Below are 18,207 nucleotides of genomic sequence, written 5' to 3'. Positions count from 1 at the left end.
GCTAGAGAAAGAGAAACCAGTGATACGACTAGACTTAGACAATGAATGGGGCTCAGACTTCACAAGGCCATAAAATGCTTGTGTGAGTTCTTACACCCAAACAAGGTTTATATTCTAGCATTACTAGAGGTTCTGTACCAGAATTAAAACCTCATTTGGGTGTAAGAGCTCGTGCATTAATTTTAAGGCCTCATAAACTTCGACAGTTAGCCTCTCCCATGTATCACAAAAGTCCTTTCACAACAATTGTATTGGTTATTCTGTTGCCAGAGTAATGGGGGTAAATGGAATGGCTTGCAAGCTATTTTAACCATAGCCATTTCATACCACACTGATTTACTTACTTGCACTGGCCTTGCTAACAATTGCCAACAGGAGTCAGAAAACAAACGTGCGTTTCCTCAGAGGGGCTGGGTTAGTAATGAATAAAAATACCCAACCTTCCCTTTAACTGATCTGGGGTTTAGTACAGATATGCATCAATTCAGGAAGTAGATCTTCAAAATATAAAACATTGGAAAACCTTCTGCATGAATAGTAGGGATGGGTACAGAATTCGGTACTTTTGAGGTACCGAACCGAAACACGCCGGTACTACAGAGTATCGAATCAAGTGAGATACAAAAAAAATAATTTAATTTTTTTCTTCTTTTTTTACTTTTTTTCTTTTCATGTCAACGTTCACACGCACAATATATGCTTACCTAGGATTTGACTTGATTCAACAACAAAGCAGTCGGAGCAATGACAAGCCGAAAACTGTCGAAATTGTAGTTATTTGAAGTTTGGATTTTTTTTTTACGACTGAGGTAGGTAAATAAAATTTCTTGAGACTAAAGTACCGAAAAAAGGTACCGTTGGGTACCGGTATCGATTCACAGGTACCGGTATCGGTTCAAATGTGAAAGGTACCCATCCCTAATGAATAGGTCACCATATCCAACCCATTAAGTCATAATTGAGAATGACTAGGAGACTAGGAGTCATTAGGAGATGACCGCCACGTTCCATTTAATTGATTGTCTCGCCGTTTCATTGATTTTAATATTTTGAATTGATTGAATTTAAAGCTGCACAAGCCCCACTGTGTAATTAGAAGCAGCTGCATGGTAGATGGTTGAAGGTCTATGGCCTCAGCGTAATGCAGGGTATGACTCACATTTGAACGTGACAGTCATCCCCCTGTGCTCCACAAGAATGATTCGGACAAAATGCACGTTAACTCTTGGCAACCACCATGGCCACCAGTGATGTCATCGGGGACATTGAATCCTTGTCTTGTGTTAATTATAGCACCATGAGATGATGTAGATGAAGAAATAGCAACACCCCCGTCTTAGAGACGGCTCCTTTATCAATTTCATTGAGCTAATAATTAACACAACACAAGGATTCAATGTCCCCGATGACATCACTGGTGGCCACATTCAAACTAATTTACTCTCTCTAAGTGTCAAACTAAATGAATGTGTGCAAAACTGTTTTTGGATGTGTGAGATAGGGCTGGGCGATTCATCATGTTTCAATTTGAATTATGATTTTGGCTTGCCACAATCATGGAAAAAAGATAATCAATATTATTGTGCTGCATGCCAGTTTGCTCTCATTTTGTCTTGTGTTGTAAATGCAGCGCACCCTTCCTTCACAGCTGTGCGCTCCGCCCCTCTCCCCCAAGCCCAAACAGTAGTTTCAGGGAGCCACAGTGTATTTCTCCAGTTATTTTGAAACGTCTTTGGTAACTTGTAGAAGATGACAGAAAGGTAAAAGATTTATTCTGCCGTCGTCATAAGTTGTTCTCAAATCAATAAGTAATCGTGTTAAATACTTGTTGATTTCAATATCAATCAAAAATAATCATAATTATGATTTGTTGCCATAATTGAGCATTATGTGCAAAACAAATCAGCATTGCTCTTTGATGTGTGCCAAAGAAAAGTGTTAAAGTGCCCCTTTAAGAATAGTTTCCAGATAAAAAGTCAAGGTTGAGTGAGAAGATAGAGTTCATACACGTCTTCCACTTCAAAATTCCAGACATTCCTTTCTTGATTGGATTTTAAGATATTGTTCAACAAATGACGTATGCCGATAGTGGCTGAGCAATATAAAAAGATAATATCCACTATAGTTTAAGATTATTCTTCACAATGACAAATAATCATATGATATGAAGTGACGGTGATGTCTACATACTAAGCTTGCCACTCTCCAGGACATTTACAACAAGCGTTGCAGGGCCAAGGCTAAGAGAATAACCAAAGACTCTAGTCACCCAAACAACTGCCTCTTTGAACTGCTGCGGTCAGGCAAGCGCTACCAGAGTCTCATGGCCAGTACAGAGACTCAGAAGGAGCTTCTATCCCCAGGCCATCAGGATGCTCAATGACTCCATGTAACAACCCATCATCTACACTCATTGCACACACATCCACATGCACACACTCACTTTTAAACAAACAAAACACTCACTTTAACACTACATTATATGTATCCATTATTAAAGAGATTTGCACTACATTCATACCTCATTTGCAATTGCACCTTACCTCAAAGTTTTGTACCTCATTTTCTGCATTGTACCTCACTGTTTACTAATTTTGACTCACTGTACTTAGTCTTAGACTGTACCCAGGTTGTACTTTAGATTGTTGTACTGTATATTGTATATTCCTCTTTACTTACTTTTTTGTAATATATATATATATATATATATATATATATATATATATATATATATATATATATATACTTACTTTTTACTTACTTTCTTTTTTTTACTGTATGAAGCACACTCTCAAGGGCTCATACAGAACCAAGCACTTCACCGTAAAGTATATGTATTCTATTGTGATAATTAATAAAGGACAACAAAAAAACAGTATTTTCCCAAACATTCCAAGACCTGGAGATGAATCAGATAAATTTCCCATTCATTTCCATACTTTCCAAGACCTGGAGATGAATAAGATTAATTTCCCCTTCTTTTCCATACTTTCCAGACCTGTGACCCTGGAGGAGAGGCTGGATGAATGGCCAGGAGGCCCACACTCACCAGGATTGTTTTGAAGTCGCCTTCTAGAAAGTTCCTGAACGGCGTCAGGAAGTTGATGGCGGTGCAATGGATGAACTCGCGCTCTGCGCCGCCAATCTGCTTCTCCGTCTCTCCACATTTTATCAGAGCATTTCCTGCACAGAGGTCAAGCCAGGTCAGATTTCACTTTCATCACAGCAAGAGGAAGGGAGACTGCACGACATGACAAGAAAGCCTTGTTTTGGAAAGTTAACACATATTGGTGCCAGGAAACTCATGTGACACCCCCCCACGCATCAAAATTGTATGTCTTCCATAACATAGGCTACTAAACAATGTTTCATTCCTCAGTGGACACTGAAATAAAGGTATTGCTCTTGTAAGGTGCCTTGGCTATATAGACAAGCTGTACGTCTTTCTTTGTGTTGCTGTTGGGCTAAAACCTTGTATCTCCATCCGTTTGTCATTTTCATGTTTTTATTTTAATTTAATGTTTGAAAAGTAGAAAAGTAGGCTGTTCTTCCTCAATTCCTGAAAAGTAGACCCTTTTAGAGATGCGAGGGTTTCCCTTGACAGCAGTGCTTTGCTGGTAGTCTTTTATTTAAAAAACACATTAAATAAAAATTATTTCAATAGGATTTCTCTAGGGACCCTGTTTTCATATTCAAAGACGCACAGGAGGTGCCAACCTCAGGTTTGGGAGGGCTGAACTTTGAAATTATACATGGATAAGCATTAGGGTCCCATTGAAATGCAGTAAGAACCATGCTCTTTAACAGGGGTTCCACATATTTCATGTCCAGGACCCCTAAATAGAATAGAAGCATTAGCCAATAATCCCCCAACGGAAAATGTTTTTGAAGTTAGACGTAGGCTATTTTTTGTACAGAATTACATGTGGTGCATCTATGACAGAATAGCCATTCCTCGCTGTACATTCCCTCATTGTTATGACCTTTATTGTGGTCTTGGATTACGATTAAACATTTTACTGGGGAGCTTCTAGAAGCACCTGGAGGAGCACCTCCAAGACCAGGGCATCACCTCTGAGACCAGGGCATCACCTCTGAGACCAGGGTAGCACCTCTGAGACCAGACATGTGCCGTGTTGCCACCCACTGTGGGAACAGAGTGGGCGGCAAAGGGAACTGCTCCCGCCTACCTCCGGTCAATGGTCTCTAACTACACACCCTCAAGACCCCTACGCTCTGCATCTTCTGGCCGCCTCAGACCTACTCCTATCCAAGCTCCGGGAGGGTCATCAAAGAGAAGTCGCCTATTCTCAGTCCTTGCCCCACAATGGTGGAATGAACTACCCACCCCAGTTAGGACAGCCGAAACACGTCCAATCTTTCGCCGTCGACTAAAGACTCACTTCTTCAACCATTATCTGAATTAAAAAAAAAAAAAAAAAAAAAATCTAACCCTAACTAACCATACTGTCATGCACTTGTCCTAATAAACTAACCTACACTGTAGCACTCAACACTTTGATGAACATTGTTACTCAGCTGATAGAGTTGTGCTCTTCCTGATGGCTTGTCGTACAGAACTTGTAAGTCGCTTTGGATAAAAGCGTCAGCTAAATGACTAAATCTAAATCTAAATCTAAAGATCCCAACTTGAGCATGACACAACAAGGCCACCGTGTGAATATGGTCAATGTGGTTTCTGAGCTGCTACGTGAGCATTTTCAAAGCCAGCCAAGGTCAGACGTTCCATCAGCCTGTTGTGTTAGATCTGTTCAGATGTTGTGGAACCTAAGTGTAAACCTGACAGATGTAGCACAGTGGAAGTGGAATGTGAATGTAGGCCTGACGTAGAACACGAGTGGAGTGAGTGGTTCTGGAACAGCCAGGCTGCATTCGGTTCCAGGCAAGAATTATTTTCTTCTCGTCGTCGTTCTTTTCCCCCAAGTCGAGACGGAACCCCCAAAACGCCAGGATGCAAAAATGGCTGCCAAACTAAGTAGGATATTATTCCAACTTCCGCGAAGGAACTAAGGGAGCGGAGCGTTTACATTCCATTGAGTCCTTGTTTTCCCTCTTTTCCACAAAGGATATAAAATTCAAGCTTCCAGAGTGTATCCCACAATCCAATGCTCCACAGCTGAATTTGTGGAGAACAGAATGACGGTTAATAATTATGCATATAAATTAGTGGTGGGGGAAAATATCGATACGTAGTAGTATTGCGATACTTTGCGGGGTGATACTGTATCGATACAAGGACGCCAAGTATCGATATTTCATTATTTCTTTAAGGGGAAACACTGCAGGTGAATAGGGTAAAAAAATTAACTAATAGATATCACAATGAAACTTCCCCAGTTGATTACTTATATTAAGACAAGACTTTTTTGTATTACAAGTTTTCTGAAACTGTATGTTTAAATATGCAAATGAGGCATGCTCTACTTAAATATGCACTAATTTGCATATAATTCCAGGACAGAAATCTGAACATTGGATAAAGCCATTTTCAAAATTATAGTTTCATTTTGTTGACATATTAGAGCCAAAGGTTATTACAGAGGGGATTTTGGATATCTCTTTTTATCACTCCATAAATCAGAAAATACTCCATTCAGTCCATTTTTATGGTAAAATTCCATATTTCGCCATGTTTTTAGGAATAAAATGTGATATAAATCAGGGTATGAATGCGATATCAACAAACCCTTCTGTAAATACCTTCAGAACATAGATATGAATAGAACTGGAAGGTTTGGTGTATGTGAGTGCTACTGAAGTGGATATTTCTGGCTCAGAGTATGAGGAAAAACTCTTAAAACTCATTTTTGGGAAAACGCCTTCAAAGTTCTGTATTGTAAAATGCCATACTTTTTTTTAAACAGATATTTACAAACACAATACCTAATCAAACCATTAGTAATAGACAACCTAAACACATGCCTGATAACTGAATAATAATAATAATGATGTTATTGAACTGAACAGAACTACACACAGGCTACAAACAGTGTAGTACAGTGTAGTACCCCCTAATAGGCAAAACATATTTGAATAGATATCACTATGAAACTTTCCCAATTTGTTATGTACATATAAACTAAGAAAAAATATATTTCAAGTTTTCTGAAATTTATGTTTATATATGCAAATGAGGCACTTCCCCATTAAATATGTGCAAATTTATGGATGCAATAAGGCAAAATGATGTAAAATAAACAACTAAATGTGTGTTATTGACGTTTTATTGTCACTAGTTTCATAGAAGACATGTTTAGGAAGCAAAATATAACAATCTCAAAATCAACAAAAAAAGTATATTTGACTATTCACCTGCAGTGTCTCGCCTTAATTAAAACACTTTTTTTTCCCTTTTTTGTATAAGGAAGTTGCATTGTTCATTTCAATACCTGTAATAATAGTATTAATACAGTACTCCGCATACACACACACACACACGTGTGCATTCAGTTAAGTTGGAATATGACTGTAATACAAACAGTTCAGTTTGTCAGGTACATGCAACACAGATTACAGTCTGCTTGAGAAAATCCCATTTGCTGCAATAAAAATTATTGAAGTGAGATGAACAGACTGAACTTTATTTTATTAGATAAAACATGTTGACAGTTTTACTTTGCAGTTGAAAAAAGGTAATAAATCGCAATATATCACAATATTAATATCGCAATACTCAGCATATCGCAATATATTTTGAATCGCAATACTATCGTATCGTGACTTAAGTATCGTGATAATATCGTATCGTGAGGCATCTGGTGATTCCCACCCCTAATATAAATGAGTAGCCTATTGGCAACTTTCAGTTTTGATACTTTATGGCACTTTTCCACTGCATGGTACCAGCTCAACTCGACTCTACTTGCTTTTGGTACCAAGTACTGTAAAATAGAACCACATGGAACTGCCATGTCCCAAACTAATTTCATTGGCCGCCCCGACTGCTTCTTTCGGTCTACAGCTCTCTGGCACCCGTTTAATAGTGAACCTCATATTGTCGTTGATATACATGCATTAAAAAAAGAGCGGCAGTCCTATTAGCTGAACTTTTATGTAACTGCTAATGAGTAGCTTTGTGGGCTACGTAGTGCATTGTGGTTTCTGAGCTGCTAAGTGGGCATTTTCAAAGCCAGCCAAGGTCAGATGTCCCGTTAGCCTGTTGCATAGTTTCTTTATTTGGAGTAAATTCCTTGTCTGTTATATGCTGCGCCATTTAAAGGCTTCTTCCCCTCCAGAGAACCTGAAGGTTTACTAGTTGTTCTTCCCTAACAGAGAACCTGAAGGTTTACTAGTTGTTCTTCCCTAACAGAGAACCTGAAGGTTTACTAGTTGTTCTTCCCTAACAGAGAACCTGAAGGTTTACTAGTTGTTCTTCCCTAACAGAGAACCTGAAGGTTTACTAGTTGTTCTTCCCTAAGCTTCTATCCCCAGGCCATCAGGCTGCTAAACGAACAATAAACACTATGCAACAACCATCAAATGCACACAGCACACACACCCACACGCACACACTCACTCAAACAAACAACACACTGCAGCACCCACTCTCCACACTTTAGATCACACAAACACACTTTACACTTTATATTTATTGATAAAGGATTTGCACTACAACTCGTACACCTACTGTGAATTGTACCTAAATTGCACCTCGTCCCATTTCTGCCTTGCACTATATAGTATTGTATATTAGTACACTGCACAGTATTGTATATTGTATGGTAACTACGTCTATTCTGCATCGAACATTGTACATATGTCTAAACTGAACACTGTGACCTCATTTTTTTACTTCTAATTTTACTATGTTATTTTATTTCATACTTATCTTGTCTTGCACAGTCTCTGGAGCGTAACAGTAAGAAGCATTTTGTATAAAAGTATTCTGTACTTCTGTATGACAAATATTAAAGAAACTTGAACTTGAAACTAACAGAACCTGAAGGTTTACTAGTTGTTCTTCCCTAACAGAGAACCTGAAGGTTTACTAGTTGTTCTTCCCTAACAGAGAACCTGAAGGTTTACTAGTTGTTCTTCCCTAACAGAGAACCTGAAGGTTTACTAGTTGTTCTTCCCTAACAGAGAACCTGAAGGTTTACTAGTTGTTCTTCCCTAACAGAGAACCTGGAGGTTTACTAGTTGTTCTTCCCTAACAGAGAACCTGAAGGTTTACTAGTTGTTCTTCCCTAACAGAGAACCTGAAGGTTTACTAGTTGTTCTTCCATAACAGAGAACCTGAAGGTTTACTAGTTGTTCTTCCCTAACAGAGAACCTGAAGGTTTACTAGTTGTTCTTCCCCAACAGAGAACCTGAAGGTTTACTAGTTGTTCTTCCCTAACAGAGAACCTGAAGGTTTACTAGTTGTTCTTCCCTAACAGAGAACCTGAAGGTTTACTAGTTGTTCTTCCATAACAGAGAACCTGAAGGTTTACTAGTTGTTCTTCCCCTGCAGAGAACCTGAAGGTTTACTAGTTGTTCTTCCCTAACAGAGAACCTGAAGGTTTACTAGTTGTTCTTCCCTTGCAGAGAACATGAAGGTTTACTAGTTGTTCTTCCATAACAGAGAACCTGAAGGTTTACTAGTTGTTCTTCCCTAACAGAGAACCTGAAGGTTTACTAGTTGTTCTTCCCCTGCAGAGAACCTGAAGGTTTACTAGTTGTTCTTCCCTAACAGAGAACCTGAAGGTTTACTAGTTGTTCTTCCATAACAGAGAACCTGAAGGTTTACTAGTTGTTCTTCCCTTGCAGAGAACATGAAGGTTTACTAGTTGTTCTTCCATAACAGAGAACCTGAAGGTTTACTAGTTGTTCTTCCCTAACAGAGAACCTGAAGGTTTACTAGTTGTTCTTCCCCTGCAGAGAACCTGAAGGTTTACTAGTTGTTCTTCCATAACAGAGAACCTGAAGGTTTACTAGTTGTTCTTCCCTAACAGAGAACCTGAAGGTTTACTAGTTGTTCTTCCATAACAGAGAACCTGAAGGTTTACTAGTTGTTCTTCCATAACAGAGAACCTGAAGGTTTACTAGTTGTTCTTCCCTAACAGAGAACCTGAAGGTTTACTAGTTGTTCTTCCATAACAGAGAACCTGAAGGTTTACTAGTTGTTCTTCCCTAACAGAGAACCTGAAGGTTTACTAGTTGTTCTTCCCTAACAGAGAACCTGAAGGTTTACTAGTTGTTCTTCCCTAACAGAGAACCTGTAGGTTTACTAGTTGTTCTTCCCTAACAGAGAACCTGAAGGTTTACTAGTTGTTCTTCCATAACAGAGAACCTGAAGGTTTACTAGTTGTTCTTCCCCAACAGAGAACCTGAAGGTTTACTAGTTGTTCTTCCCTAACAGAGAACCTGAAGGTTTACTAGTTGTTCTTCCATAACAGAGAACCTGAAGGTTTGTTCTTCCCTTGCAGAGAACATGGAGGTTTACTAGTTGTTCTTCCCTAACAGAGAACCTGAAGGTTTACTAGTTGTTCTTCCCTTGCAGAGAACCTGAAGGTTTACTAGTTGTTCTTCCATAACAGAGAACCTGAAGGTTTGTTCTTCCCTTGCAGAGAACATGAAGGTTTACTAGTTGTTCTTCCCTAACAGAGAACCTGAAGGTTTACTACCGGTAGTTGTTCTTCCCTAACAGAGCGCCGGGTTCTCATGCGGGGGTCGAGCGGTCGAACGCATCTTGCGGCCCTGGGTTCATAAACAGCCAAAACAAATTGTATTCAATGTTTTTTTTATAAAACAGATGTTAAAAACAAAAGCCTATACAGTTTAATTCAAATGCGTAAAGAAAATATATTATATATTTTTAAGAAAATATTCTTTTATCAAAATATACAAATAACTGCCTACATTGAATAAAACAATGCGTTTTATTATCATTATTATTAAAAAATATATATATAATTCTTAACATAGAAACAAGATTTGGTCTTCAAGAAATTGCTAAAATGAGTCTTGAAAAAGAGGAGTCTTCTAAATCAGGGTGGTCTTATATTGGGACCAATACGGCACATGACCAGAGGGCTAAGAGGAAGACGAGGGGAGGGACTGTGCCAACTTGGATCTGAATGCAGCCCTGAACTACCTGCTGAGCCTCCCAGCGGCACAACACAACCAACCATCTGTGACGGGGCGGTGCCCACTTCATAAGCCCAATGCCATACACTGCACACGGTACAGCCCCCCCCCCCAAATATCCTGAATATCTAAACTAGGTGTGTCCCCAAAAATTTTGTTCCAAGTCCTCCCCTCCCTCACTCGTTTATATTTTTCATTTCACATCTAAAAGTTGTGTCCCGATTTCTTTACTGAGACAGCAGGCAACATGGCAGCGATATGAACATTCTTTTGGGAGTCACTGAGGAATGCAGGAGGTAGAGGGGGGGGGCTAACAGGATGCACCCTGGGTCCGACTCCTTACATAACATTTTACTCTAGTTTCTTGGCACAGGGGGATGTATGACATCACGTCCAGTGTGGTGGTAAGATGCCTCACCGTAGGCTGTGCCGGGACCAAACTCACTCCCCGACTCGATCATGGACTGGCCCAGCAACTCGTGGTTGTTCATTCTTGTTGGGGCTTTTTTCTCCAGCTTCTCGTACACAAACTCCTCTATCCGGACATCTGCAGAGGGCAAAGAGGGAAAACTCAATTAGGAAAGTCACAAGACTGCGCTGAGAGTGACCTCTGGGTACAGTATAGTGAAGATAAGATAAGATAATCCTTTATTAATCCCCTAGGGGAAATTCGGGTGTCAAAGCAGCATGGGGGGGGGGGGGGGTGCATAGATTCACAGTACAATACAATATAGTAATATAAAATATAATAATAATAATAAAAATTATAAATAATAAGAAATTAATATAAAAAGTAGTATAAAATAAAGTAATATAAAATATAAAATAGTAATATAAAAGTACAAACACAAGATAGACCAGTGGTATGAGTCTCTAGTGCAAAGAATCAAGATAGTTCTACAAGATCTGCGACTATAAGCACAAGATAAGCACAAGATAGATAGATAGATATCTCTCTGTGCTGGGAGAGACCTCTGGGTACATACAGTATAGTGAAGATCTCTCTGTGCTGGGAGAGACCTCTGGGTACATACAGTATAGTGAAGAAGATCTCTCTGTGCTGGGAGAGACCTCTGGGTACATACAGTATAGTGAAGATCTCTCTGTGCTGGGAGAGACCTCTGGGTACATACAGTATAGTGAAGATCACTCTGTGCTGGGAGAGACCTCTGGGTACAGTATAGTGAAGATCTCTCTGTGCTGGGAGAGACCTCTGGGTACATACAGTATAGTGAAGATCTCTCTGTGCTGGGAGAGACCTCTGGGTACATACAGTATAGTGAAGATCTCTCTGTGCTGGGAGAGACCTCTGGGTACAGTATAGTGAAGATCTCTCTGTGCTGGGAGAGACCTCTGGGTACATACAGTACAGTGAAGATCTCTCTGTGCTGGGAGAGACCTCTGGGTACATACAGTATAGTGAAGATCACTCTGTGCTGGGAGAGACCTCTGGGTACAGTATAGTGAAGATCTCACTGTGCTGGGAGAGACCTCTGGGTACATACAGTATAGTGAAGATCACTCTGTGCTGGGAGAGACCTCTGGGTACAGTATAGTGAAGATCTCTCTGTGCTGGGAGAGACCTCTGGGTACATACAGTATAGTGAAGATCTCTCTGTGCTGGGAGAGACCTCTGGGTACATACAGTATAGTGAAGATCTCTCTGTGCTGTGAGAGACCTCTGGGTACAGTATAGTGAAGATCACTCTGTGCTGGGACTGGAGAGACCTCTGGGTACAGTATAGTGAAGATCTCTCTGTGCTGGGAGAGCCCTCTGGGTACATACAGTATAGTGAAGATCTCTCTCTGTGCTGGGAGAGACCTCTGGGTACAGTTACTCCGGTACAGAGAGTTAATACATTCAGTAGTAGGCTGCCTCAGGCTGGGAATCGTCACAAAGACAAACTCCAAAACAAAAATATAACATCCAATTATAACATCCAATAGGCGTCTTCCGAGCAGCCCCACAGGAGCAGTCAGATGTTAAGTGCCTTGCTCAAGGGCGTTGGGAAGGAAGGGAGGTCATTTCATTCACTTTCTCTGCCCATATTTTTCCTGAGGGTCCAGAGATTTGAACCAGCGAGGTTTCCGGACACACTTCTCTAAACGTTAGGCTTGAGCCTGCACCTATGATGTTAATAGTTGAGTAGGTTAATTTAGGCATTTTACAGCGCTCAATCACGAAATTACACACAGTGTACTTAGGAATTGTGTGGCCTATCCCTTTTTATACGAGGTAGTTAAAAGTTTTTATGGCAGCTGGGGCCATTTTTGACTGGGGGGGAAGGGGGGGGGGGACACAAACACTGAAGTCTGTGTGTGTCTGTGACAGCGTCAGATTTGGCATCCGAGCAATGTAGCGTCATGGTGTGAGAGCTTAGAAGAGGATCCACAGCTGAGTTTACAGTTTGCATGTACACCCAACTGTTGTTTCATGGTAAACATTCCTAAACAAACACACACTCAATGAATGAACCCCTAATCCACCAATGTGTGTGGCATCACCTGAACCTCAAGCCCTAACGGCGGAGTTGCTCGCGGAGAAAAGATCATTCTAGAATTCCACTAAAGTAGCCATAAGTGAGTGCATTTACATGCACATTGATAACTCAATATAACTCAAAACGCTGCACGGTGGTGTAGTGGTTAACACTGTCGCCTCACAGCAAGAAGGTCCAGGGTTCGATTCCCGCTTGGGGACCAGGTTTCCATGATGCCAGGTACCCAGGTGGGGTATCTCCCGGGCCTTTCTGTGTGGAGTTTGCATGTTCTCCCCGTGCTCGCAATGGTTTCCCCCCCGATAAGATAAACCCAATGGAAAAACATGCACAACAACAGATCGCTAATGCTGTGGCGTCCTTGACGAAGACGGGCAGGAGCACTTGGATTGGTCCCCGGGCGCGGCCCTCGCCGACGCCCGTCTGCTCCCGGCTGCCCTTGGGGGGGAAGGACGACGGGATGGGTTAAGCGCAGAGACTAATCGCATCGGCGATCCTACAAAGACAATGCATGCGTGTGTGTTCCGGTGTGTGTGTGTGTGCTAACCGTGTGTGCTAACCGCTAACATTGAGGATAATTGCATGCCAATTAAAGACCTCTGAACAGGGCCTGCATTATTATATCATTTGAGGTACTTGAGTTGCGGGTGAAGACCGGTAACATGCCATAATATCCTAGTTTACAACAGCTAGAAAAACCTCAGATCCGCTCTCTAAAGAAATGTGAAGAAATGCGCTTCTCTAGAGCCAAAGGTACCGTTTGTGATCATGTGCATACTACGTACATCCACTGTGAATGGGTCTATTATTGAGAGAGTTAAAGATCATAAATATCTTGGCATCTGGCTTGATGAGAAATTTACATTTAAATGCTGTGTAGATCACCTTGCAAGTAAACTGCGACAGAAGGTTGGCTTTTTGTACAGAAACAAACCCTATTTTCCTATGCTTAGCAGAAGGACGGTTGTTGAAGCTATTTTCCTGTCTCTTTTGGATTATGGATACGTTGTTTATAGACATGCTGCTGCTTCCACTCTAAAGCCTTTGGATTCTGTATATCATTCTGCCCTTAGGTTTATCACCGGTGACAGTTATGGCTGCATTGACTATTACAAATGGTGTGTAATAGTGTGTAATAGCATAATGGTGTCATAGTGGATAATAGCGTAATGGTGTGCAATAGTGTGTAATAATAGAGTAATTGTGTGTAATAGTGTAATGGTGTGTAATAGTGTGCAATAGTATAATAGTGTGCTACTGCAAGTGTCATAGGAATAATGCGGAGAGATCTGGTTTCATTGGTCTATGTTTGCCCCACCCCCTAACATATAGGCTACTCAAGAAGAAAGGTGTGGCTGCTACGTGGGGGAGATTTGTGCTCTACTGGGCGTGCCTTTCTGGTTCTAAATGTATTGGGAAAGATGCTCCTTACATTCCCGTTCACAATACACAACTATGACCTTCACAGAGCAAGCAGCACCATGTGGCTACTGGGTTTCAGTTTCACATACAAAAACTAAAGAAACTGGTAACAACAAGACAAGGTCAAATTAGCTCAAAACAACAGTCTTCCTCATTCACTGGTGTGGATGAGCCAATCAAATCATATATACGGCATGGACAGTGATATACGGCATGGACAGTGAATATACGGCATGGACACACAGTGATATACGGCATGGGCAGTGATATACGGCATGGACAGTGAATATACGGCATGGACAGTGAATATACGGCATGGACAGTGATATACGGCATGGACAGTGAATATACGGCATGGACACAGTGAATATACGGCATGGCCAGTGATATACGGCACATGGACAGTGAATATACGACATGGACAGTGATATACGGCATGGACAGTGAATATACGGCATGGACAGTGATATACGGCATGGACAGTGAATATACGGCATGGACAGTGAATATACGGCATGGACAGTAAATATACGGCATGGACAGTGAATATACGGCATGGACAGTGAATATACGGCATGGACAGTGAATATACGGCATGGACAGTGAATATACGGCATGGACAGTGAATATATGGCATGGACGGTGAATATATGGCAGTCCATGGACGGTGAATATATGGCATGGACGGTGAATATATGGCATGGACGGTGAATATAGGCCACTCTGAGGTTCATGAATAACTCTCCTTGTTAAGACTAGTGCACACAGCCATCAGAGGCATGAATTAGCCAGCTTATGGATTTAGTGAGATATCTAGGCTAAAGCATTTCTAAGCCCACTGCAGACTCATAACCGAAAAACACACACACTGCCTGATGTTATTTTGGACTGAGAGATGCTATCTGTTAAAAAGTGTTTGAGGAAGCCCAGATGTGTCTGTGTTATGGGAACAGCATTTGTCAAAATGACAATCATACACAAATACAATGTTGATTTATTGTGCACGTGATCTAATCCCAAAACTGTAAACAGACGTGAATCATCTGGTTTGCGAGTTAGGCTACTCAGAATGACGGAATATAAATTTGTTCTCGTAGTGGAATCATGAATATGGAATCATGCAAAGGACACTTGTTCCATGTAGTGTGCAAGACCGCTTAGTGAAATTGCTTAATGGGGCATACAGTTTCATGGAGGGTTAATGTTGGGAAAAGATAGCTTTAAAGTAGTATGTTGTTTTATATAGTATACAGCAAATAAACACAAGGTAGTATAATCACATGTCTAATGAACTAGGGGAATCAATTGAACCCTTGTTCTGGAGAACCAGATAAGTCCGCTTTGACATTTTTTGGACATCCCATGTATTTGCAGTTGTGAAGTTAATCTAAATCACTTGGTGTGTGAATGTGATATATATATATATATATCACAAGAAAGGACCTCTACTGTCTTTTACTATGAGTGAACACAACACTCTTAACGTACCATCTTTAGATAATGTTTTAAAACACTGTTCCTCTGAAAACTTAAAACACTGACTTATATGGTTGTTCATCTAAGGAACTCAATTAGGCTGAAAGACGGGGGGAAATACATGCTTTCATTAGATTGTATGTGAAAAGCCCCTTTATCCATTCATAGGAGCAGAGAGGAAACCTAGCAGCAGTGAGTACTAGGCAGGAAGGCTGTGGAAGCCAATATCCTTGCCCTCACATTTCCATCATCCTACAACCCTCCAATCCAACATGCATGACTCACTTTGACACTATGCAAGAGAAGCTTTCCGTTTGCCCAACAGTAGCTACTTAACGGGTGTAGTCACTTTCTACATTGACATTCATCATGAAATTAACAACTAGACAATTGGATTTCAACGTTAAGACACATTTATAGTGAAATGACAACATTCTGAAAGGTATCGTTAGGCTGCCTACATGGACTCACTGATCTCTTGAAAGTGACACTCAAAGCAGCAGGGTCTCCTCCCTGAGCGGGGTCTGAGCTGTGCTACACCACTTCAGGACATTTCATCAACAGCCAACGTCAAACTGTAGTACACAATCATCAATGTACAAGTATCAGTGAATGTTAAAAAACTATAAATTACGTTGTCACATAATCCTGATGACAACACTAAAGGTTTTAATGTGACAGGTACAGAGGGGCCAACAAACACCTGTGTACCTGGCCTGCCTGGTTTTGATTGCATTCGTGTGGAGGGATAGTTCAGATTAAAAGCTACAACATTTTGTAAATATCATTTTGTTATGGTTTTCTTATTGTCTGAGCAGATTCTGAAGGCACACCTGGCTGGGGTTAGAAGTGGACTGATATGACCGTTACGACAACAGCCTGTCAGTGGCATAAACAATCTCTCTTGGTGGATGTTCTTTGATGGACGTACGACTTGCCCCAATACATTATATAGCAGCCTGGTTCAAGGCAGCCAGCCAGAAGCTAGATATCTCAACACTGGATCAATAAATAGGTTTTTGGTCCCCGTTAGTCAAGTTAAGTATTTGGTGGCCAACAATGTGGCCACCTACATGAAAATGTGAAATATTCAATTAGATTGTATCTTACTTGTACAGTACAGGCCAGTGGAAACAGTTGTCGGGAGAGTATATAAAGATAGCTTGCCTTGGACTTCTTAATGGGTTCAAATAGACTTGTGTTTGCCACTACTAAGAGGTTGTTGTGTGCTCTTAGAAAGTCTAGAATATCTCACCCCTAGCATAACCCACCACAGTGGCAATGTAAACACCAAGAGTCTGAAGGCAAGCACAAATCCTCCTGACCACACAAGTTGAGAAACTGACTGCTACAGGAGCTGTGTGTGTGTGTGTGTGTGTGTGTGTGTGTGTGTGTGTGTGTGTGTGTGTGTGTGTGTGTGTGTGTGTGCGTGTGTGTCCAGAACATAGTCTTACTTGGGTTTGGCTGTAGTAAAACCTCTGTCTGCTTCATGATGCGCTCTGTCCATTGCTTGGTGCACTCAGCTCTTCCCAAAAGGTTCTCCAGATGGGCATCCAATTCTGTCTTTTCAGCTTGGCCAAACTTCTCCTCTGTAAACTGAAACAGGGATTTACAAATGGTATGCTGCTGGATTGATTGAAAACTTTATTAACAGATTGCAGAATGGGTAAAGTACAGTTCAATACATACAATTGTTAAGGGGATGCAGACCAGAGAAAGACTTTCGTCTTGTTTACATCAGGGTCCCCCATTTTCAATTCATCATAACATATATGACACAGATAGACAGTACTACTACAGCTATACATTTATGTGACATACCAGATTTGCAAATACAGTACTGTTTGTAATACAAAAAAAGTCCAGAAAAGAGAGTATATACATTTGACGTAGAAACTGTAAATTGGAGGAGGTTGGATGATGTAGGTTAACCGTAGGACTAACCTATAATACTAAACTGACATGATGTACCAACAAAAAAAAAGTTAACGTTGAAAATAGCTGGCTAGGTAATTGGACCGGATGTCATATAATTTAACATAGCAGCCTCCTAGCTAACGTTAGTGATCACAGCTTCAGTACAAGTTTTCGGGGCCCGCTAAACCAAATACTAGCTAAAAAGTACAAAGAGTTCATATCTAACTAACTACAGAGATAACCGAGGTGTCATTATTTGAACTGAAACGGCCAAACTGTTAGATCCTATATCATGAGAATAGTGGGCTGACGTTACTCGGGTTTAAGCTAACGAGCAGATACAGGTCGGCTAGGCTAACATCAGCTAACTCCCCTACACTACTACACACATAAAAACAAGCCCAAGCAAACTACTTACTTGAACAGCACGACTGAATAAAGTGCCCGCATCTGCTGCTAATCGTTTGACGTTGAAATCCATGGTATAATGTGTGAATATACAGGGAGTCACAAGGCTAGCTAGCTAATCTTGGGAGACTGACATCCATACAGAAAATGTCATTCCAGCAACTTTTCTTTCTGGTCGGAGTTCCACCCAGCTGGTGGTGAATTCCCGAGGAGGCGGGGCCTACTGGCTGTTTTCATCACAATAGTTATTATGGGATGTGTACTACTGAGATCATACTGGGCTAGTATGTACAGTATGCAATACATCTAAACACACGTTATATTATTGGTAAATAATTTGCACTACAACCCATACCTCATTACACCTTACTGTAAATTGTACCTAAATTGTACCTCA

The 18,207-nt window shown here is 40.8% G+C and overlaps 1 protein-coding gene across 1 annotated transcript in view; it reads right to left on the bottom strand.

The window, feature by feature from the left end:
• Window positions 1–17,995, bottom strand: part of sh3glb1a (SH3-domain GRB2-like endophilin B1a) — a 32,422-nt gene extending 14,427 nt beyond the window's left edge. The window contains exons 1-4 of the mRNA XM_084326644.1: window positions 17,821–17,995; window positions 16,940–17,081; window positions 10,508–10,636; window positions 3,050–3,183 (exon numbers count right to left, since the gene is read on the bottom strand). Of these exons, the coding sequence (XP_084182770.1) occupies window positions 3,050–3,183; window positions 10,508–10,636; window positions 16,940–17,081; window positions 17,821–17,883 (468 nt within the window). The 5' untranslated portion in view covers window positions 17,884–17,995. The remainder of the gene's footprint in view (window positions 1–3,049; window positions 3,184–10,507; window positions 10,637–16,939; window positions 17,082–17,820) is intronic.
• Window positions 17,996–18,207: the final 212 nt, after the last annotated feature.

The sequence above is a fragment of the Notolepis coatsorum genome (assembly GCF_963971535.1).
Source record: "Notolepis coatsorum genome assembly, chromosome: 12".
In the NCBI taxonomy this organism is placed as follows: Eukaryota; Metazoa; Chordata; class Actinopteri; order Aulopiformes; family Paralepididae; genus Notolepis; species Notolepis coatsorum.
Note: the sequence above shows the minus strand (reverse complement) of the source record. Positions and strands in the feature narration are given on the sequence as shown.